At 45.8% G+C, this 24,008-nt stretch overlaps 1 protein-coding gene across 1 annotated transcript in view; it reads right to left on the bottom strand.

Annotated features, from left to right (window-relative positions):
* Positions 1–5,238: 5,238 nt before the first annotated feature.
* LOC147725259 (vomeronasal type-2 receptor 26-like) overlaps positions 5,239–24,008 on the bottom strand; it is a 238,976-nt gene continuing 220,206 nt past the window's right edge. The window contains exon 8 of the mRNA XM_086918225.1: positions 5,239–6,143. Within this exon, the coding sequence (XP_086774351.1) occupies positions 5,239–6,143 (905 nt within the window). The remainder of the gene's footprint in view (positions 6,144–24,008) is intronic.

The raw sequence follows: 24,008 nt of genomic DNA, 5'->3' as shown, positions 1-24,008 counted from the left end.
GTACTCAGGTACCTTGCCACTGGGTGAGCTGGTACCCGGGCACCCTGGCACTGTGGTGGCCTGGTATTCTGGTGGCCTGGTAATCAGGCACCCTGTCACTGTGGTAGCAAGGTACACTGATGGTCTGGTACTCACGCACCCTTGGCACTATGGTGCACTGGTTCTATGGAGCCCTCACACTCTGTTGGCCTGGCACTCTTTAATCAGGCAATGACTCAGTAATGATGTTCAGGGAAGGGACCACTTTATATCAATTTCTGCTGGAGCCAGACACTGGAATGAAAATATGTAACCGCCAGACATGCCGTCACAGCCCAATGCTCAGCCTGCCCTCACAGCCTCCTTACACAGCCTGCCCTCACAGCCTCCTTCCGCAGCCTGCCCTCAAAGCCTCCTTGCAGTACCTGCCCTTGTAGCCTCCTTCCAAAGCCTGCCATCACAGCCTCTGCTACCAGCCTGCACTCATAGTCCCCTGCCACAGCCTGCCCTCTTAGACTCCTTTCACAACCTTGCCTCACAATCTCCAGGTCTGCCCTTTCTGCCTCCATCAACAACTGCCCTCACAGCCTCCTCCCATAGCCTGCCCTCACAACCTCCTTTCACAGCCTGCCCTCACACCTTCTTTCCACAGCATGCCCTCACAGCCTCCTTCCACCACCTGCCCCCAGAGCCTATTTCCACTGCCTCCCCACACAGCCTTCCCTCAAAGCCTCCTTCCACAGCCTTTCCTCACAGCCTCCTTTCACCATCTCCCCTCATAGCCTCCTCCCACTATCTGTCTACCCTCACAGTCTCCTGTCACTGTCTCTGTTCACAGCCTCCTGCCACAGGCTTCTCCTATGAACTCCTTACACTGTCTACACTCACAGCCTCTTTACACAGCCCTCACAGCCTCCTGCCACCACCTGCCCTCACAGCCTCCTTTCACAGCCTGTACTCACAACTTCTTTTCACAGCCTGCCCACAAAGTCTCCTCCCTTAACCTGCCCTCGAGGCCTCCTGCCACAGCCTGCCCTCACAATTTCCAGAGGTGGCCTCACAGCCTCCTGCAACAAACTGTCCCACAGCCTCTTTCCACTGCCTGCCCTCACAGCCTTCTTCGACTGCCTGCCCTCACATTCTCCTCCCATGGCCTTTCCTCACAGCCTCCCTACTCAATATGCCCTTACAGCCTCCTCACATAACCTGCCCTCACATCTACCTTCCATAGCCAGCCCTCACATGCATGTTTCAACAAACTGCCCTCACAGCCTCCTTCCACTGCCTGTCCCCCCAGCCTCCTTCCACCGACTCCCCTCACAGCCTGACCTCACAGCCTCTTTTCGCCACCTGTCCTCAAGGCTTCTTTCCAGAGCCTGCCCTCACAGACTCATTTCATAGTCTCCCCTCACAGCCCCCTTTCACCACTTGTCCTAACAGCCTCATTCCACCGCCTACCATCACAGCCTCCTTCCAGAGCTTCCCCTCATAGTCTCCTTCCATAACCTGCCCTCCCCTACTCCATTCACAGTCTGCCCTCACAGCCTCCTTCCATTGCCTGCCCTCACAGCCTCCTTCCACCGCCTGCCCTCACAGTCTCCTGCCACTGTCTCAGTTCACAGCCTCCTTCCACAGCCTGCCTCACAGCCTCCGTCCACAGCCTGCCTCACAGCCACCTTGCACTGCCTCCCCTCACATCCTGCCCTAACAGTCTCCTGCCACTGCCTGCCCTCAAAGGTTCCTTCCACAGCCTGCACTCAAAGCATCCGTCCATCGCCTCCCCTCACCGTCCTTTTCCACTGCCTTCATATCCACCTTCCCCTGCTTCCCCTCACAACCTCCTCCCACAGTCTGCCCTCACAGTCTCCTTCAAATGCCTGTTCTCACTGTCACCTTAAACAGCCTGCCTTCAAAGCCTCCTTCCACTACCTGTCCTCAAAGCCTCCTCCCATAGCCTGCCCTCACAGCCTCATTCTGCAGCCTGTTCTCACAGCCTCGCTCCTCAGCCTGCCCTCACAGAGCCTGCCCTCACAGCCTCCTTCAAACATCTGCTCTCACAGCCGCCCCTCATAGCCTCCTTCGAAAGCAGGCCCTTGCAGCCTACTTTTACAGTCTGCCCTTATAATCTCTTTCCACAGTCTGCCCTTAGAGCCATCTCCCACAGCCTGCCCTCACAGCCACCTTCCATAGCCAGCCCTCACATGCCTCTTTTAGCAAACTGCCCTCACAGCCTGCATCCACTGCCTGACCTCACACCCTCCTTCCACAGCCTCCCTCACACCCTCCTTCCACAGCATGCACTAACAGCCTGCCCTCACACTCTCCTTCTACAGCATGCCCTCACAGCCTCCTTCCACTGCCTGCCCTCACAGCCTCCTTCCACTGCCTGCCCCCAGCCTCCTTCCAATGCCTGCCCCCAGCCTCCTTTCATTGTCTCCACTCACAGCCTCTTTGCGCCACCTGCCCTCACAGCCTCCTTCCACCGCCTGCCCTCACAGACTCATTTCATTGTCTCCCCTCACAGACTCCTTCCACTGTCAGTCTGCCCTCACAGCCCCCTTTCACCACTTGTCCTAACAGCCTCCTTCCACCGCCTGCCCCAGCCTCCTTCCACTGACTCCACTCACAGCCTGCCCTCACAGCCTCCTTTCATTGTCTCCCCTCACAGACTCCTTCCACTGTCAGTCTGCCCTCACAGCCTCTATCCACCACCTGCCCTCACAGCCTCCTTCCACCGCCTGCCCCCAGCCTCCTTCCACTGACTCCACTCACAGCCTGCCCCCACAGCCTCCTTTCATTGTCTCCCCTCACAGACTCCTTCCACTGTCAGTCTGCCCTCACAGCCTCCTTCCACCGCCTGCCCCCAGCCTCCTTCCACTGACTCCACTCACAGCCTGCCCTCACAGCCTCCTTTCATTGTCTCCCCTCACAGACTCCTTCCACTGTCAGCCTGCCCTCAGAGCCCCCTTGCACCACGTGTCCTAACATCCTCTATCCACTGCCTGTCCTGTCAGCTCCTTGCACTGCCTGCCCTCACAGCCTGTCAGCGATTCAGTCCTGGGAACACACCTCACTATGTAACTGGCCTAACTACACTGGGCCAGAGGGCACTAAATCTAGGAAGGGTCATCCTGTGAGACTCTGGCCTCCAACTTCAAACCCTAAACAGATTGTTAAATTTACCAATGAAGGTGGTGCGGTCAGTACACTCTTAAGCCTGTCACTAATAGAAGCGAACATGAAGCAAAACATTTATATAACTCCAATTACCAGCTTACCTTGAGAAATCACAGCCATGAAATGTCTCTTTCCTTGTTATGTGTGCTATTTTAAAGCACCAAAGGCTTTGCTTTCTGCAGCACTGTGTGTCCTGTCCTCAAACATTGAAGATTAAGTTTCTTCCAGTATTAAAGATGTGGGTTCCTTCAGCATTCTTTTTTCTGGTCCAAGACTTCTCTTCCTCTTCCGGAGGTCCACTCCTGAGTGACCTTGAAGGGTGGTCCTGGGGGCAGCTCTCTGAATGTAAACCCAGGAGCTGCTCTTATAGACAAGGTCAGTGGAGGTGAGAGCAGGGGGCAGTGTGCTAAATGTAGCCTTAAGGTATGTGGGGCTCAGCTGTAGTACCACTGTTCCTGAAGCAATAACAAAAATATTTTTCTTCAGAAATATTCAGAGAAGAAACACCACAAACATGTTCATCCCATAAGCCTCAAAGCAGCTCCTGCCACCTGGTCGTGCTATTCTCTCTAGAAAGTTGCAGAAATAGACAGGCTGAAGGGAACTTAGCAAAACATTTTTCATTGAACCTTTAGCCTGTTTTCTTTCACTCTCTCCTGGTCTTGTGCAGAGGTCCCTTTCCCCAGACACAGACTGAAATTGAACTCTGAGATTTCTTTTTTTAATCTGAAGGGCTGGAGAACAAAACATTTGTGATTCACATAAACACACGTCCTTGGTTGCCCCTAAGGCAGTGTTTGGTGCAAACACCTTTTACCAAAGCAATGGGTATGAGTGAGGCCCCTTGATATGATTATTTTTGTTTCAGCAGCCTTTGGTGTGTGTTTATAGTTAAATAAATGTTATGAGGTCAGGAGAAAAACAATCTAAAACACTGCAGATGTGCCCTCACTGAGCTGTTTACATCTGCCTGTCTGAGCACCAAGGGCCCATTTTTACCTGGTAGTTCTTGGGACAGGCAAACTGACGATGGGATATGAAAGGTGTAATAACATAGAAAGGCAGAAAATAACATTCACCAGCTGCCTTTCTAAAGCATGTACTCATTTTAAAATATATTTTGAGCTTCTGAATTACTGTGACTAAATACACATGCTGTGAGAATTCATTGACTTGACCTTGAGTCTAAAGTGTTGACTTAATAATGTCAGCTTTAGTAAGTTGCTCAAATAAACTTTCTAAAGGTGCTACTTTCAAAATTGTAATGAAAAATCTGACTTTAGCATTAAAGAGAGTTTACCATTACAATTGTATAGTTAGTAAACATGATTACCTACTCCCAATTAAAAGTTATACCTTGTTTAATGTTAGGAATGCCCAATGTTAACCTAGGAGAAGAGCAGGCCTGAAAGTAGTGAACAAATTAGTTTAGGAGATTTTCACTACTACCAGGACATGTAACATGTAAAAGAACATGTTCATTCTTATATTCAAACAGTCCTCAGCCCTATGGACTACCTACAGCCTACCTTAGAGATGACATATGTAATACAAGGTGAGTTTGAGGCTTGGCTAAGGGTTTTAAATAACAAGACAAGGTGGTAGTAAAACTACAAAAACGGACAATGGCGTGGCAAGCCTGAGACAGGTTTAAACATTTTATATAACCTGAACTCAACCAAAGTATCAAAGAACTTCACATGAGCACCACTTGTATCACAGATGGGCACATCGATTTACAGACACAGGGAGATTACAGTGATTTGCCCAGAATCACAGGATGTTGAGACTCAAAACTAGTGCCCCAGCTGCAAGTTTGGCTGTTGTATCTGTTACACCACATCCTCTGGGTGATACAATCAGTGCTGCAGGCCAACTAGTATTCAAAAAACCACTGGAACTATGCAAGTACAGCAAGGACTTAAAATCAAAATCAAAATCTGTATCTTTATTACTGGAGATACTATTGCTTTCCTGCTGGCAGTCTAATGGTTATACAAAAGCATGATGAATTTCCTTCAAACCTTCAAAAATACAACATTTTAATATTTAATTGGGTCAATTTTGATCTCAAATATAAGATTAATAATGACAATGTAAAGTTAAATGTCCTCTGGCGTTGATATCCGACCTGAACAGGATGATGCAACATTTGGGAATGAACAAACAGCCCAGCAGTCCAGCGCTTGAAGCTAAGATGGCGAAGATCTCCACGGCCACCATGTACCTGCCTTTAGTGCTGATGTAGGCTGGGAAGAAAGAGACCCAGACACTGCAGAACACCAGCATGCTGAATGTGATGAGCTTGGCCTCGTTGAACTTATCCGGGAGGTTCCTGGCTAAGAATGCTACTATGAAGCTGGCAAAGGCTAATAGTCCCATGTAACCAATCACACAGTAGAAAGCAGTCACCGAACCCTGGTCACACAGCAGGATCATCCTGCCCGTCTCAGACTGTGTGTCAATGCCAGGATGAGGCGGAGAGGTGAGCAGCCAAGACAGACAGACTGTCACTTCTCCTAGTGTGGACAAGAGGACAAAAGAGCAGGACACTTGTGATCCCAGCCATCTGCTTAATCTGCTCCCAGGCCTTGTGGCATTAAAGGCAATGACAACAGTGATGGTTTTTGCTAACACACAAGACACAGCAACAGTAAAAATAATCCCAAATGCAGCTTGTTGGATCAAACAGGTCCATGCCGCAGGGTGTCCAATAAATAGGAGGGAACAGAGAAAGGCCAACATTAGGGCAGTGAGGAGTGCGTAGCTGAGATCCCGGTTATTGGCCTTCACTATGGGTGTGTCCTGGTGTTTGAGAAAGATTCCCAGCACTCCAGCAGTGATAGAAGAGAAGATCATGGCCACAGAGGCCAAAATCACACCAAGGATATCACTGTATGAGAGGAAAACAATGTCCTTTAGGAGGCATCCTGACTTTTTGAGATTCGGCCAATGGTCCTCAGGGCACTGCATACAGTTTTCCATGTCTAAAATAAAATGCAAACACAATCAGTCATTTCCACTGGTTCACACTTCTCTGAAATGAGTATTTAATTGTGCAATAAAGCATTTATTCCCAACTTATTTCGAAAATATTTTACTTTTGATACAAAAGTGAGCATTTTGGCAATTTTAGATGTAAGGTGCAGGGTTTGAGTTAAACTTTTGCTACTCAAATGCAATCACTTAATGACCACACATTTCACCTCTCTTTGACATTAGATAATTTAAAACTCGACTATGACTAAAAAAGAGGATGTGGATCTATTCTATTGCATCAGTATATAATGCTAATAATAAACGTTCGATGACCTAAATGCACCATCCCAGGTGACCAAGATCCTTAAGAAAATCAACACCATTAAGTGGAGGTGAGGATATAGGCTATCATCCCTTCTGAGGACCTGCAGAATCCTAGCGGTCCCCCACCTTTGCTACTGCATCACACTAAGGGGGTACCGTGATAGAGCAGTGTGGTCAGATGAATGATATGTGTGATGCAAACCCTCCAGAAACAATTATGCACAGAGCTGGTGATGGGATGACACAGTGTGTGTAAATCATGTGCTGACTGCTATAATTACTTTTGGAGTGATCAACAGTGGAGCAGTGAAGAGAAAGGCATTGCTGCTCCTTCCACTGTAAGAGGTAGGCCTTATGGAGTATGAGGCAGTGGAGAACTGTCGCTATAGATGCTAAATAGGTGCACACCAAACACAGTAGGAATCTCCCTGCCTGCTTGCACATTACACCGTCCAGGTCAATAACTAATTTCTTTGGATAATGCTTAACAGAAAGTCGGGACAGCAGCAGAACCTGGACTGCAATCCTGCTGAGTACACATAATGATAACGGTGTGTATCTAAACTGCTGGAGTTAATGCTTACGTCAATAGGGAAATGGTTCTATGGATGGGGATAGGGGAGACATCATGTAGATTACTTTGACTCTGGAACTATACAGAGCCTATAGCAACTGCTTTAACACACACTGAAATGTGCCTGACAGCAGGCCAGTGAGAGAACATAGCTGTGACTCATTTTCTTGAGCTTAGACTGGCCAAATGAGAATGCTGCTATGACAGAGACTATTGCACAAATTTTGTTGTATGGCGTTTTAGATTCTGAATGGATTTTCCCGATTCATGCCCTTATGTAGGTACAATTCACGTTGTCATTATATAGGCATAGTGTTATACTTACGTGCCTCTTCCCCACTGCTCAGCCAGAGTGTGGTACTGAAGATTCTGGACCCTGCTACAATGTGGTACCAAAGCTTAACACTTGTGTCAGAGAATATCATCATACCATGAAGAATTTGGTATCGGCAGACCGGTAATGATTAGGACATTATGCCTGTGCATTTGCGTCATGATCGAGTGATGCAATCCCCTTAAAATCGTACTTTCTGTCTTGAACCCTCAGGTTCCATTTTGTGAGCGGCATCCATCTTGTGGTTGCCCTTACATAGTCAATTGACCAAGGCCGAATTTGGTCTGAAAGGACACGTCCACCTTTGCTGACTCCTCTGTGACCTGGGCGAGCTGCCTCCACTGCCTCAAGCCAAACCTGTTCGGGCAGTCCCCAACCCAATGGCCGAGCGAGATTAGCATCAAGGCACAACATGTCATAAACCATTTACCGCATACAAACCACGCTTTATCATACACACACCTGTCCCTGTTTCTTCTTTATGGCTAGTTTTACAAGGAGGAGGTGCCCAATTTTATTGGGGTTTCATCGATATCTGATGGAAGTTTTGGGCCTGGCTGGGTAATCTATCACGAACTGGACATACGAAAATGTGGGCTTGCCATCATGACTTTGCTTTTTCTTTTGTTGTGAAAATATGTATATGGTTGTACCATAAAACAAAGAATTCTTGCCTGAAGCTGATATTTTTGTATAAAAGGAGAAGGCTGGTCTGTAAATCGAATAGTCTCCTGAGAATATACACACCGTGCTTTTGTACTTCTAGGACGCTTGTTACTTGGTTGCAGCCAATAAAACTCAATCCTTGACATCACCTAGAAGACTCTGTGTTTCTGTGGTCCAGAACAGGAAGGACTCAAGAGGTCTCTGGGTGTTCCCCCTGGCACCGCCGGGTTCCTAAAAACCCGGTACCTCAGTTGGCACCCAACTCGGGGCGGTATCAAGCGGTGTCGGTCCAAGCCAGATGTTCGTGAGGAGCTTCATGTGAAAATTCCAGAGGATGGCCAGCCACTTCAGCGACCCCTGTATGTCGACGTGGTTCCGAAGGTCTTTGCTGCGAGGTTTCCCGCATCCCGACGGCTACGAAGGACTGCTGCCCTGACTATCGCCCTGTTTTGGACCCATTGATGCTTGGTAGAGCGAAACGATAGACGAGACTTCTAGTGACGTCATCGATAATCAATACTTCAGTTAAGTATAAGTGGAGCGTCTCCCAGTCCTTAGTTTGATTCTTAGTTTTGGTATCCTTGAGATACGCTTTGTTTAGAACTTGCAAGCGCCAAAACCAAGGGACTCGTGTATTCACAAGAATATCGTATTCGATAATCTTTTGAAGTTTGAAGCTAGACTAGTGAGCGAAGATGCCTGGTCTTAGCAGACTTGGAAACTTGTTTTGTCTTGGTTGTAGTAAGGACTCCCGATTAGAGGATTCGTGTCCGGTTCCTCCGATTGGAACTCCAACATATGAGCGCTATGTGAAGCATGGCGTAGGCCCTATCACATATAACGAAGTCTTGATCCGATACACCAGAAATGATGGTGTTTTAAAATGGCCACAATATGGTAGCATTGACACAGAGATTTGAGATAATCTAGAGGTTAAACTGTTCAAGAAGAAAGCCCGGCCGGCGATGTTTGACTCTTTTCGCCTATGGCGCAAAGAAGCCAAACTGAAAGAAATGAAATTAGCGAAGAAAAATAAATGAGGTATGTCAATGGTACAAGCTGCCGTTGCATACAGGGATAATGAGGAAGAGCAAGAGAGTAAACAAATGCTTAGAAGTAGGAAGTTAGCGGTAGACAAATGCTACCCAGTGTTGCCACGTGAAGGACAAGGATCAAAAGAGACACCTGAGAAGGATCCTTTAATGTTCCACTTACTGAGTTCACCACCCCCTATGCATAAAATGCTACTGCACCCCCGCAACGCTTTGTTATACCGCGCCCTGCCGCACAAACACCAGTTCTTCCGCAAGCACCAGTTCCTCTTCAGCTGGTTTCTATTCCTCCGGCCCAGCCCTCTCAAGGGCCGCTGCCTTTGCTACATACTACATCTGCTTTTTCTACAACTTCGCCTACTGCTCCAACTATTTGTCCTAATACTCCTTCTGCTACTGCCTCGACTTCTACTTTACATAAGCCTGTCTTTGCCGGCGTTTCTGCCTTTCCATGAGCTCCTCCTTCTGATCGACAGAGAGTGGCAAACACTGTCACTGGTCTTTTCTCACCTTTCTTTGGGTCGCCTAAGACGACCCCTAACACAGAACGTAGGCAGTTGCGGAGTCGACTGCCTGACTATCACGAGAGAGAAGTACTGAATGAGTTAGCACGTAAATGGGTTACTGATACTTTACAGTATGATGTTCAGTCCGTTATGGAAGTCTTCCGTCAGTGGGAAGCATCTACAAAGAGATATGAATTTGAACAGATGTGTGTACATCTCCGTGAAGATTTGAAGGGAAATGATCCAGAATATGACATGAATGAATTATTCTGTGTACGGTTCAAGTTCGCAGAAGGCATGATTGTAGGTGCCGATGTTGAACAAGCAATTGAGATGTTGTTGTCGTATAGGAGTAAAGGAAGCAATTCCTGATCACTATATGAGCATGACATGCCAGGTAGGAAAAAGGCGCGACAGTATCCCATGAGAGAGGTTCCTCCAGTTTGGAGGGAAGGTGATGCAAATGCGAATCCAGCAATTTCACCACATTTCCAGCGTGTATGGGTACATGTTCCTTGGAAAAGTTCTGAGGTTTTAGCGCTCAAGCAGACATTGCCTGATCCTCGTAAAAATCCTGCAGGGTATTATAAGGAGTTATCACAGACTGCCAGTTCATGTATCATGAATTTAGCCGATATAGACATGTTGTTTGGAAATGTTGTTCCACAGCCTTTATGGGGAAAGATTCGTCATGCAGATCATGATCAAGTATTAGGTGATACATGGGTCAATATTGCTGCTGCTGATGCTAGACAAGTTGGTGGCGCTAAGCCCGAGCCTTTGGTAGCAGAACTTACTGGTAGAATTATCACGTATATGAAGACTTTAATGCCTGAATTGCGTGTGAATTGGGACAAGTTGTCTGCGTGCAAACAGAAGAAAGACGAGAATGTGTCTGACTTTTTCACGAGGTTTGAAGAGACTTTTGTTGATCATAGTGGTCAGGATATGGCTACTGAGGGTGGCCAAAGATTGTTTGTAGACAAATTTGTACATAATTTGCTTCCTGAACTATGTAATAAGTTAAAAGATTCAGAGAGTGCATGGGCTGTTTCCAGGTCAGCGCAGATTTTAGCCACAGCCCAGTACTACGAAAATAGACGCAAAGATGAGCTAGAGAAGGCTGATAAAAAGACTAAAGAATTGAAAACTAAAGTCCTTCTCCAGCAAGCTTATCCACCTCGTACTGCTAGTCAGCAAGATTATCAGCAACCTCAGCAGTATTCGAGAAACTCGCAAAGAAACGAGTCTTCTCAACAGCGTTTACCATATGGTCCGAATCAGTGTGCGTATTACAAGGAAGAGGGTCATTTCAAGAATAGTTGTCCAGCTCTGTTGCGACGTTTGAATGGTGTTTCTGGTGCAAGAGGTAGAGGTGTTCAACAGGCTCCTAGAGGTAGGGGCTGTGGAAATTTCCCCCAGAATGCTCGTCCCTTTCCGCCTCAGAATTCCATGAACAGTTTTGACCAGCAGAATAATGCGTCTTTTGGACAGCTCAGTACTATGCTGATGACTAATATGCAGAAAACGAGAATGAGGGTAATGATTGCTAGGACAGCCATGGACAAAGAGAGGGAGTTGTTTCAGTTCCAGTAGATCAGAATGGACCTTATGTTGAGGTGATTACATCAGGTGTGTCAGAGCCTTTTCTGTTGGATACTGGTGCTACAAAGAGTTCTCTTATGCACTCAAAGCTCCCTGGCGCACCTTTGTCTGGCGAAATGAATGTTTCAGTAGATTTTTCTGGCGCCCCGGTTACAAACCCGATCTCTAGTCCTATGTCCCTTTCTGTTGGGCCATGTGAATTAGAAGCACCCCTCATTCTTACAACAGGTTGTGGTGAAAACTTGTTGGGATCGGATCTGTTAAAGAAACTATATGCAACTTTGCGACTTTGTACTGTTCTCCTTCGGGAGTACAACTTACTCTAGGTAAGAAAGTGGTTTCTCCAATGTATTTGTCAAGGGAAAATATTCCAACAGAATTGTCTTCTCTTCCAGATATACTTTGGGCTACTGGTTCTAATGATGTGGGTCTTTTGGAAATAGCGCCATATGTCATAACATTGAAAGCCAATGTTAGAATGCCACGTATTCCCCAATACAAGATCTCTAGCGAAGGTGAAAAGGCGTTGTTAGCGATCATTTATGAACTGATTGAGAAAGATGTCATTGAGGAGACAACAGGCAACATCTGTAACAGTCCTATTCTGACTGTCTTAAAGCGTACTGATCCTTCACAGCCTCCTGTGTACAGATTTGTGATTGAACTCAGAGAAGTGAACAAGATTGTTGTGCCACAGTTTCCAGTTGTTCCTGATATCACTGACCTATTGACTATGGTTCCAGCTTCAGCCACTTGGTTCTCGGTGATTGACTTGAAGAATGCTTTCTTCAGCATCCCGATTGCCGAGGAGAGCAGAGATATTCTTGGCTTCAATTTAGGAGGCCGAAGTTTCCGTTTCAAACGCGCTCCTCAGGGCTACTGTGAAAGTCCATCAATAATCAGGCAAGCTCTGAAATCACAGCTTGACACGATTGTTCTACATGATGGTGTGACTCTTATTCAGTACGTAGATGATTTGTGGTCGCTGCAGATACTGAGGAAATTTGCAAGCAAGCCACTTTGTCATTGTTGCGTCATTTGTGTGATATGAAGCACAAAGTCTCTCTTTCAAAACTGCAATTTTGTCGACAAGAAGTGACCTACTTAGGTCACATCTTATCAAAGGAGGGAAGGAAGCTGACCCCAGAGAGAATACAGGCAATTGCAAAATTGAGTGTCCCAAGGACACAGAGAGAAGTGCGTGCTTTCTTGGGCATTACATCATATTGCAGACAATGGATACCGAATTTCTCCTTGTTGGCCAAACCTCTGGTGGCATTAACTTGCAAAGATACACCGAAACCCATTCCGTGGTCTGAAGATTGCCAGAAAAGCTTTCACGAATTGCACGATGCATTGTGTTCGGCTCCTGTGTTGGGTACCCCCGACTACAGTAAGCCTTTAACATTATACGTCCATGAGAAGGAAGGTTGCGCATTATCAGTCCTGACACAGTTTTTTTGGGACAAACAGTGTCCATGCGCATACTTTTCAGCGACTTTAGATCCCGTAGCAAAGGCTATGTCAAGTTGCTTGAGGGCCACTGCGGCAGCAGCTGTCTGTATTCGACAGTCTGCTGGGTTAGTAATGAATAATACACTAATAGTTATGGTCCCACATGTAGTAGACATTTTGCTAAGCAGAACAAGGACACAGCACTTAACTAGTGCTCGTCTCAAGTTATGAGCTGACACTGCTAGCGAGTCACATACACATAAAGAGGTGTGATACATTGAACCCAGCCACGTTATTGCCCATTCCAGTAGAGACAGATGAGGTCGAAAAACATGACTGCTGCTTTAGGACAGAAGAAGAGACAAAAGGGAGAGTAGACTTGCAGGACACTCCTCTTCCTGAATGTAACAATACTTTAAGAGTTGATGGTTCAAGTTTCAAGTTGCCGAATGGTGATACGACTGGAGCATATGCTGTTACGACGTTGCACACGATTGTCGAAACAGCACGTATCCCACACAATTCTACGCAAGCAGCAGAGTTGATTGCACTTACAAGAGCATGAGTGTTGGCAAAAGGAAAGCGAGTGAATGTGTTCACAGACAGCCAGTAAGCCTTTGGCGTAGCTCACTGTTTTGGACGATTGTGGCGTGAACGTGGGTTCCTGACGTCGCATGGTACGAAAATCCAACATGGTCAGCTAGTGAATGAGCTTCTCGAGTCACTGACCTTGCCACTACAAGTTGCGATTGTGAAATGCAGTGCACATAAAAAGATTCAAGATGATGTTGGTCGTGGGAATGCATTTGCAGATGAAGTTGCAAAAGAGACTGCAAGGAACGTGATGAGTCGAATGTATGTTGCAGGTCCTGCGAGATGGATTGGTGATGTTGGCATGTGCGAAGACACGATTGAGAGTGTGAGATCCATCCAATCCGAGATAGAGGTGAATGAATGGAGAGAAAGCAAGGGTAAATTGGATGCGAATGGTTGTTGGGTCGAATTGTCAGAGCATCAGAGCATCAGAGAAGTGGAGTGGTGTGGCTCACTGGTTAGAGGCCGCAGACCCGAGAGCAGAGAACGGCCTTAGACCAGGGTTCGATTCCCGACGCGGCAGGGTCTTGGACCAGGATCAGCGGATTTGATAATTCTCGCCTCGGTGCCTACTCTAATCAGGGATCACGCTCGGCAACTCTGGGCCTTAAGCTTGCCTCATCTCCACAACGGCCCCTCACAAATGCTGGGGATGCCTGGTTTCACCTTGGAGACTCCCAGGAGGGACTATCTCACAGGGAAAGCCAGGACGGGTTCCCCAGCGGTCTATAGCGCTACGAGGCCTGCGGTGCGGGTAGCAGTGCGCTTTACAAGACACACAATTTACAATTTATTTATTTATTTGTTACCCGATGCGTATGTGCTTGCAGTGGTGACAATGGCTCATGGGATGGCTCACATCAGTGTGAAAGGGATCTGTAAGCTGTTGGCTCCAGTATGGCAGAATAGTGGAATCCCAAAATGTGCAGAGAATGTGGTCAAGAACTGTATGGTGTGTCTGAAGTACAATCCTGGTAGGGGAACCCCAACTCCAGCTGGTCATTTTGCGCCTCCAACGTATCCGTTCGAGGTTTTGCAGCTGGATTTCATCCACATGGAGAGGTGCAACAATCTGAAATACGTACTTGTTGTTGTTTGTGCCTTTTCCAGGTGGGTGGAAGCGTATCCCCTTAAGGACAATACTGCCTTGTCCACAGCCAAAGCCCTTGTCAAAGAATTCTTCCCTAGGTTTGGAATGCCTCAAATGATCTGGAGGGATAAAGGGAGTGAATTCGTGGGACGAGTGATGAAGAGAGTGTGTGAAGGGCTAGGCATACATCAAAAGTTCCACGCTGCAAATCACCCCCAATCAGCTGGATTAGTAGAGTGCTACAACAGCACTCTAAAGTTGAAATTGGCCAAGATTCAAGCCAGCACAGGTCTTAAATGGCCTGACGCCCTGCCTTTGGCACTCCTATTGACAAGAATGACTGTTCATTCTAGACTGGGACTTAGTCCTTATGAAACTGTGTTCGGCCGCCCGGCTAACATATGGGGAGTGCCAAGGCCCACAAAGTTCAGTGAAATTGAGCACCCTGTACTGCTTGACTATTTGCACGAATTGACCACTAATTGCGTGTTTTACACCAACAGGTCCACAGTTCCTCCCCGCCAGCATCTGATGATCCAGGGCACGCAATTGAACCAGGCACCTGGGTCCTGGTGCGAAACTTCCAGCGAACCAAGAACGAGCAGCCTCGCTGGTCCGGACCCTTCCATGTTTTGCTGGTTACCCGCTCTGCAGTACGTGTCCACGGCAAGAAGAACTGGGTGCACGGCACCCATTGTAAAAGGGTCCTGTTACCCCTCCCTTATGACCGGTGGGTCCAGGAGGAAATTGCTGACTCTGAGACTGAGACTGTGCCCGCTTCTTGCCCTTCAGTGATGCACGTGTGAAAGGAACTACTACAGAAAAGGAGAGCGATAACATTCTGCAAGGATCTGTGCCACCGTCAATGCAGTTGGACACTACTGAGCCTGAACTCCTGTTTAAAGACCACACAGCACCTGGTCGAAACCGTTATAACTTGAGGCCAGGACTTATGACTATGGACAAATAAACAAACATTTTTCTTTTTGATTGTGCAGCTCTCTCATCCAGGAAACTTGCTCATTTTTTGATTTTTCGAACCACCATCTGGTTCTGCTGCTAGGGTCGCGGTTGCCACAGTCTTTGGAGTGCAGCTGGAGACTGTTAGGTCGACAGTTCTGGTCGGTCTAAGGGAGTTGCCCTAAACTGACAGAAGCACTCCTTAGCAGAATCAATCTCCCACCGCGGGCAGCAACTTAGAGGATGGAGTTCCCCAAGATGAAGAGACCTGCCAGATCTACGAACTTTAAGAAGAGAATATGCGCTGTGATGTCGAAAAAACAATTTTTAATAATATGCATCCTCATGTTGTGTAGTATAATGATGTTTTTGATTGGCTATGCTCTATTCACCTTTCGAGCACACCACGCAGCCCACACCTCCTCCTACTGTTTCCCCGCACTCTTTTCACCCTCTACCTGAACACGAGTCTGCCAGAAGATTAGAATTTGTAAATAACTCATTCGTCCAACTCCTACACCAGCACCAGTCTGTAATGAACACAACGAATTGTTGGGTATGTGGACTCATGCCACACATGACAGATAAGGGTATCCCATACTTTGTCCTGCCATTTAGCTACTATGGTTCTCTGTGGGCCTTCCAGACAATGTCCCTGTTTGCCATAGAACCGTTTTCCCCGCGTCCCACAGGGAGAAATTCAAGCAACAAGCAACTAGTGGCAGGAATCAGAAATATGAGCAGGGATATTGACACGTATCGAACGATTCCCAAAGATCAATTTAAAGCATACAGTAGATGGAACATAACTAAGTATGGCATTTCCTTGAGTGAGAGCCAGCGAGAAAATAAATCCTCCCCAATCTGGATAGTACCCCATCAAGGTCACCTATGTCTGCAGGGAAACAGCAAAAACCCTAGAGCTCAGTTAGGGAAGAGTGTCTGTACTGAAACTTATGTTTTCTCGTCTCAGACCTCCCCTTCGTTCCTAGCAGCTAAGGGTACCTACTTCGTCTGACACGATAGAGCATATACATGGCTGCCCCCTGACTTTTCGGGCACATGTTTTATCTGGTTCCTGTTGCCACCCACCTACACGGCTGAGGCAGATTACCATCGGACAAGGACAGTTAGGGGTGTTGTGAGTAAAGACGACACTGAGGAACAGGAGTTTGGAGATTTCGCGAAAGGTTTTCTGCCGTTTTGGGGGCCTATGGTGAACAGCAGGAACATTCACCAATTGACGAGGGTAGTTGAATCCGCTGTGATTGAAACGGCTGGTGCCCTTAGTAACTTGACTGCGAGGCTCCAGTCGGACCGCCTCATGACTGTTCAGAACAGGGTTGCCCTAGATGTAATACTTGCAGACCGTGGTGGGGTATGTAAAGTGATCCAATCCAGTTGCTGCATTTTCATCCCAGATAATGCTCCGACAGTATACCAGGCCATCTCCAAACTGCATAAGATCTCTGATCCCATCCACGTGGATAAAGGGGACTGGTCCTTGCTGGGGTGGCTCTGGGAGCTGATATCTGCCGGGGGATGGAAAACTCTGATATTCATTGGAATGATCTTAGCCATTCTGTTCATGTTCTGCCTGTGTGTGCAGTGTGCTCCTGCAATATGTGGCCTCTGTGCTACATCATGTGTAAGGAAGCCTGTGTCGAGGGACGAACTGAGCAACAGGATGATGCTACAGCAGCATCTCAATGACTTCATGAATACAGATTTGGACTCAGATTAGCATGAGTTATTGCCTATATAAGGGCAAAAGGATGGTCTGTGGTACTGAAGATTCTGGACCCTGCTACAATGTGGAACCGAAGCTTAACACTCGAGTCAGAAAATATCATCATACCATGACGAATTTGGTATCGGCAGACCGGTAATGATTAGGACATTATGCCTGTGCATTTGCGTCATGATCGAGTGATGCAATCACCTTAAAATCGTACTTTCCGTCTTGAACCCTCGGGTTCCATTTTGTGAGCCGCATCCATCTTGTGGTTGCCCTTACATAGTCAATTGACCAAGGCCGAATTCGGTCTGAAAGGACACGTCCACCTTTGCTGACTCCTCTGTGACCTGGGCGAGCTGCCTCCACTGCCTCAAGCCAAACCTGTTTGGGCAGTCCCCAACCCAATGGCCGAGCGAGATTAGCATCAAGGCACAACATGTCATAAACCATTTACCGCATACAAACCACGCTTTATCATACACACACCTGTCCCTGTTTCTTCTTTATGGCTAGTTTTACAAGGAGGAGGTGCCCGATTTTATTGGGGTTTCATCGATATCTGATGGAAGTTCTGGGCCTGGCTGGGTAATCTATCACGAACTGGACATACGAAAATGTGGGCTTGCCATCATGACTTTGCTTTTTCTTTTGTTGTGAAAATATGTATATGGTTGTACCATAAAACAAAGAATTCTTGCCTGAAGCTGATATTTTTGTATAAAAGGAGAAGGCTGGTTCTGTAAAAACGAACAGTCTCCTGAGAATATACACACAGTGCTTTTGTACTTCTAGGACGCTTGTTACTTGGTTGCAGCCAATAAAACTCGATCCTTGACATCACCTAGAAGACTCTGTGTTTCTGTGGTCCAGAACAGGAAGGACTCAAGAGGTCTCTGGGTGTTCCCCCTGGCACCGCCGGGTTCCTAAAAACCCGGTACCTCAAGAGTGTGTGCTTGTGTACTTGAAGATGTTTGGAATGTTAGATGTGTGTGATGTCATGGGATGCCTCGGAGTCTTGAGATCTGTAGAGTGGCAGTTGGCGGATGAACTTGAACTTGAACTTGGAACTAAGCTTTATTAAAACTAACGTGTGATATATACCTGGCATGGACTTCCTTTAGAATTCAAGCCCTTATTTAGGTATAGCCCATGCAATCCAAATGCAGGCATGGCTACTTCCATCCGTTCACCAAACGTCACAACGATTTCTTGGAAAATCAGCTCAAGCTGTTAGGGACTTCCCCTTGCTTGAATATTGATTTCTCAAAGAAATCAGTTAGTTTTACAATGAACATCTATTCCTTAAGTGTTCATTCATGACGTTTACATGCCTGACTTTACGTCAATGCTGGCATTCCTGAACACCTTCAAGGTATAAATATACCTTCACTTGCTATGGCAAAGCACAGTGGTTCGGAGCAGTTCGACGACCTATTTGCCCGACGCAGCTCGCTACAGCAAGTGCCGAAGGAAGCCGGCTCTCCAGCCAATGCACTGATCAGGAAACTGCCCTCCTCTGCTGAGAAATCGAGCTTTCGTGATTCTGACTCCCATTGCGGGGTGTTGGGAAATCAAGTCCGGAGACAGAGATACCAAACCTCCTTCATTCTAAGATATGGAGCTAATTAGAACCTAGAGAAACCTTTGGTAGATTCTCGGCAAAAACTAAACCTATGTAAAATACCATACTTACTTCTTCCCTAATACTAGATCTTGGTTAGGTACATTGGGGTAGGCGTATTTTAGAAGCACCAGTTGAGTATTTTTAGCCTGTGTTATTTATGTATGTATTTTTATATGGCTTAGAAACCATATAATGCTATTACAGTTTTATTTTATAATACTATTCTCGCTGTACGCATTATACTTTGCATTCTGTATAACGATTTTAGCAGTTCACCTCTTTTGAATGAGAAAGAAGACTGTTCAATAAACCTTTTATTGAAAGCACCCGTCTCACTATTTCTCTGCAAACTCTGTAGAAATGAAGCATGCACGATTGAATGAGTGTAATACTTATCTATTGTTTCCACAACACTGAAGATAGTTATTCTAGTCCTAGGGAAACAAAGTTGTCATGTTTATGCGGTTGTCAGAAACTAATCCCTTCTTGTGAATTCGAGAACGTTTCTAGTGACCTCTGAGCTAGCTGGCACTCACAATTAAGTTGAGTATATTCAATAGAGACCTACTGACCTAAGTCCTACGTCATATCTATAGGATATATTATTCCAATGAGCAGCGCCTATTGGGAATATAGGAACTACACTAAAATGTTATGCTGAAAATGTTATGGTCCAACCCACCCGCCTCCCTACTTATTTATTTATTTATTTCTGGTATTTGTAGAGCGCAGCATTCATCCTAAGGGATATCAAGGCGCTAAAAAAGAAAAGGCTGCTGAGGTTTATGCAGGAGGGGTTAGTATTTGGGAAAGAGGTGTGTTTTGAGTTTTTTTCGGAATGAAAGAAGGTTTACGGTATGTCTCAGGTCAATCGGTAATTCATTCCATCGTTTGGCCGCCAGGTGGGAGAAGGCCCGTCCTCCTGTCCTTGTTTTATAGATGCGCTTAGGTTTTGCTAGGGCTGAGTTAGTAGATCGCAAGTTCCTGTTTGGAGAATAAAATTCAATTTTCCCTTGCAGGATTGTAGGGCCTGTTTTGTGGAGGGCTTTGTGCGCATGACAAAGTAGTTTGAATGTGGCACGCTGGCGCATCGGCAGCCAATGGAGTTGTTTTAGGCATGCTGATGCCGAGTCACGTTTGCCTTTATTGCATACCAGTTTGGCAGCCTGGTTTTGCAGAACCTGTAGGCGGGAGAATAGCTGCTCGTTCATTCCTTCGAATAGAGCATTGCCATAATCCAGGCGGCTGACTAGGAGGGCCTGGGTAATCGTACGACGACAGTCGAGTGGGATCCAGGTGAAAATCTTAGCGAGGAGTTTCAGGATTGCAAATCCCTTACCCCACAGTGTGCGCACATGATCTTTCATAGATAGTGCGTCATCCATCATAATGCCTAGATTTCTGGCGTATTGTTTCGGGGTCGGGGCTGTTCCCAGTGACGGTGGCCACCATGAATCGTTCCACGATAGTTTGGCTCCTCCGAACAGCAAGATTTCAGATTTTCCGGCATTAAGCTTGAGGCAGTGGTTACGCATCCAATCCGCCATTTCGGAGAGGCAGCTGTGGAGTTTATTTTTGGTTGTTTCTGGTCTTTCCGATCTTTCATCCATGGTCACCATCAGCTGCGTATCGTCGGCATATGAGCAGATGCCGATGCCCCACTTTCTTCCGATGTCGGCCAGAGATGATACGTAGGCATTAAAGAGAGTGGGGCTTAGGGAGGCCCCCTGTGGGACTCCACAGCCAATGGGACGGGGTTCTGAATGGAATTGGCCCATGTGCACTGCTTGGGTGCGGTTGCTCAGGAAGGATTCAATCCATTGCAACGCAGTGTCTTGTATTCCTTTGCTCCGGAGAATGTTCAGTAGGCATTTGTGCGACACCGTGTCGAACGCTGCTGACAGGTCTAGCAGTATCAGAGCCACCGAGCCCCCTTGGTCGGTGATGCATCTGACACTGTCCGACACTGCCAGCAGCGTGGCCTCGGTGCTGTTGTTGGATCTGAATCCGGTTTGGGTGGGGTCCAAAAGCGAGTTGTCCTCCAGATATTTGGATAACTGTGAGTTAACCATTTTTTCCAATGCTTTGGAGAGGTAGGGGAGTTGTGAAATAGGCCTATAGTTCTCAGGGTTGAGAATATCGGAACCAGCTTTCTTCAAGAGGGGGGTTACAGATGCGTGCTTCCAGCAATCTGGAAAGGACGCGGAGGCGAGGGACTGATTGAATAGTTTGGTGATGAGTGGGCATAGAGTCGGTGCAATTTCAGAGAATACAAAGTACGGGCAGGGGTCTGCGGGAGAGCCAGATTTTATTGCTCTAAGGACTGTTAACACTTCTTCTTCGGAGAGTGGTTGGAAGTTGGATAGACGAGGGGAGTTGCCCAAGTCTAGGCGGTCATTGTCATTGTCGGATGCAGATGGGCATACGTCATCACAAGGGGGGACGGGATGGGAAGGGGTGAAGGTTGAATAAATGTTATTAATTTTATCAGAGAAGAAGGTGCTAATCCGTTCGCATGCTTCTGTGGAAGGGGTGAGAGTTTGCGAGGTGCAGGATGGGTTGCTGAGCTTTTTCACGATTTTAAATAACTCTTTTGCAGAGTTATGGTTTTCGTTGATTCGTTGCACAAAAAATGCCTTTTTTGCCTCTCGGATGGCAAGGATATATTGTTTCCTTTTGGCAGTATAGTTGGCTCTGGTTGTAGGGTCTTTCGCTTGTCTCCATTGGTGTTCTGTTTTTTGGCATTCCCTTTTAAGGCTCTTGAGGGCGGAGGTGTACCATTTTTCGTTAATGGTTGTTTTTTTCCTAACTTCTCGTGAGGGTGCTATTTTATCCAATGTTTGGTGAATTCTGGTTTCTAGCCGGATGACATTATTACCGATAGGTTCATTGTCTGGTAGGGAGACGTCTGTCTCGTGAAAATGATTTTGGAAGTTGGAGTTATTGATTAGTTTCCAAGCTCTCTTAGAGGTGAGGGGGGTGGATCTGGTCTTAACGGGTTTGCCGGGAAGTTCAAATGAGAATGAAAGCATGAAATGGTCGGTCCTACCCATGCTTGAATACTGTCAAGGCCATTGCTTAATGCAAATGAGTAAACCTAGCATTGGAATCTGGCCTAAACGTTCTGCGCATACACCTTCTGAAAAGTACAGCATCCCATTCCCTCTGTGTGTATTGTTGCATGGATGCATACAGGCTTGTGTACCACTGGTACCAGGTACCTGTAGTGCAGATGAGAGCTTCATGGATTAGTGAAAAGGTGGTGGTTGGTTGGTAACATACTAGCTATTCCAAGCCCTAAGTCTAAATGGGCGTGACTATCAAACAACTGCGACCTTAATGCCCAATGTAAAAAGATTGCAACCACATATACAAACTTAGTTGGCTACCTGTCACATCCCTGGAACTTTTCCCAGCTGCAACATATGCAAAACCAGCATGTCAGCTTCTGTTTTAAGAATCATTTCTAGGCAAAAAGCAGGTGACTAGAAAAACATGAAAGATGCTTAAATTTACATGAGAATTCATCATGAAATTCATCATGAAAGAAACTTCATCCATTGTCCCAGCTATTGCTAATTTAGAAACCAATCTCACAGAAATGGTGAATGAGATCAAATCCATGGGAGTGGCCATTGCCGCATCAGTGCAAGGATGGACTCAGCTGAGAAACTCATAATGTCAGTTAACGATCAAATGCCTAAGGTGTTAGACAGGGGGAAGGATATGTAGTTTGTAAAATGTATGATTAATATCATGGAACACAGGTCATGCTGCAATAACATTAGGACATGTGGTGTGACTGAAACCACAGAAAAAGATTTCATCAAGATTACTGACAGATTTCTTCCCATGTGTGCTACACATATGAGTCAAATTCCCAGTGTTCAGGAGGTCGAATAGATCCAACAGAGATCTTCAAAGGCCTCAAGCTGACCACATTCCATAACTGACTGTCTACTGCAGCATCAACACAAGCTAAATAATAACTCTTCAGATTGCTCTGTTGATACCCATCCCTAATCTATGGACGTTTGTGGCCCATAGATCATGCCACAAGAAATGGGAAATAAATGATGGTCTCTTAGACCGGGCAGAAAAGCTTATCAGATGGATTATGAGTTCTAAGAGTCAATGTCCAATGTCATTTGGAGCATTTTCTGGATTCTCTTGATTCTGCAACTGTGGATTCTGCAATTTTATCATACGGATGCTCAGATAGAAACTGTAAATGTTTCCTGTGACCAGAATTGCATAGAACACTCAGAAAGCATTCCCACTGAGAGATCAGGCATCAGACATTTGCAAGAGGAAGGACGGAACAGAATCATTCAGGAACTTTTTAAAGACAGAGTTAAATCAGGGTCCCAATTTTAGAACGGATCACTGACAGAATTTCGACCTCATAAATATCGACCTACAAGAATATCGAGTCAATAATATCGAGGGCAAAAATATCGACATCCTATCTACAACATGGTAAGTACAAAAATATCGAAAAAATAATATAGATGTAAAAAATATCGATGTTAAAAATATCGATTTTTTTTCTTTTAATATATAAATGTAAAATTAAGTATATAACACTAATAAATAAAATATACATATTTAAAAGTATCTAATAATGTTTAAAATTAATAAATAATACATATATATTAATAATACATTAATTAAATATATACACTAAATATATATTATATATGTACTGAACAATAAGTATTAATAATTATTTTACTAATTTATAAATTATTAAAATATATTATAATTTACTAATACATTTACAAACATAAAACAACATAAATAAAATGTAAGTAATATAAAAAATAAAATATACATTTAATTGTTTTACAATTATTTATATAAAACGTTGGATAGCGTAAGGGTAAAAACTACTATTCCTACTCCAGAGAGTGCAACAGTAGGGAAAGCGTTGGATAGCGTACAGGTAAAAATTACTATTCCCACTCCAGAGAGTGCAACAGTAGGGAAAGCTTTGGATAGCGTAGGGGTAAAAATTACTATTCCCACTCCAGAGAGTGCAACATTAGGGAAAGCGTTGGATAGCGTAGGGGTAAAAATTACTATTCCCACTCCAGAGAGTGCAACAGTAGGGAAAGCGTTGGATAGCGTAGGGGTAAAAATTACTATTCCCACTCCAGAGAGTGCAACAGTAGGGAAAGCGTTGGATAGCGTAGGGGTAAAAATTACTATTCCCACTCCAGAGAGTGCAACAATAGGGAAAGCGTTGGATAGCGTAGGGGTAAAAATTACTATTCCCTCTCCAGAGAGTGCAACAGTAGGGAAAGCGTTGGATAGCGTAGGGGTAAAAAATACTATTCCCACTCCAGAGA

Source organism: Lissotriton vulgaris, chromosome 4_1, assembly GCF_964263255.1.
Source record: "Lissotriton vulgaris chromosome 4_1, aLisVul1.2, whole genome shotgun sequence".
NCBI classification, from domain to species: domain Eukaryota; kingdom Metazoa; phylum Chordata; class Amphibia; order Caudata; family Salamandridae; genus Lissotriton; species Lissotriton vulgaris.
This window is presented reverse-complemented; position numbering and strand designations above follow the sequence as displayed.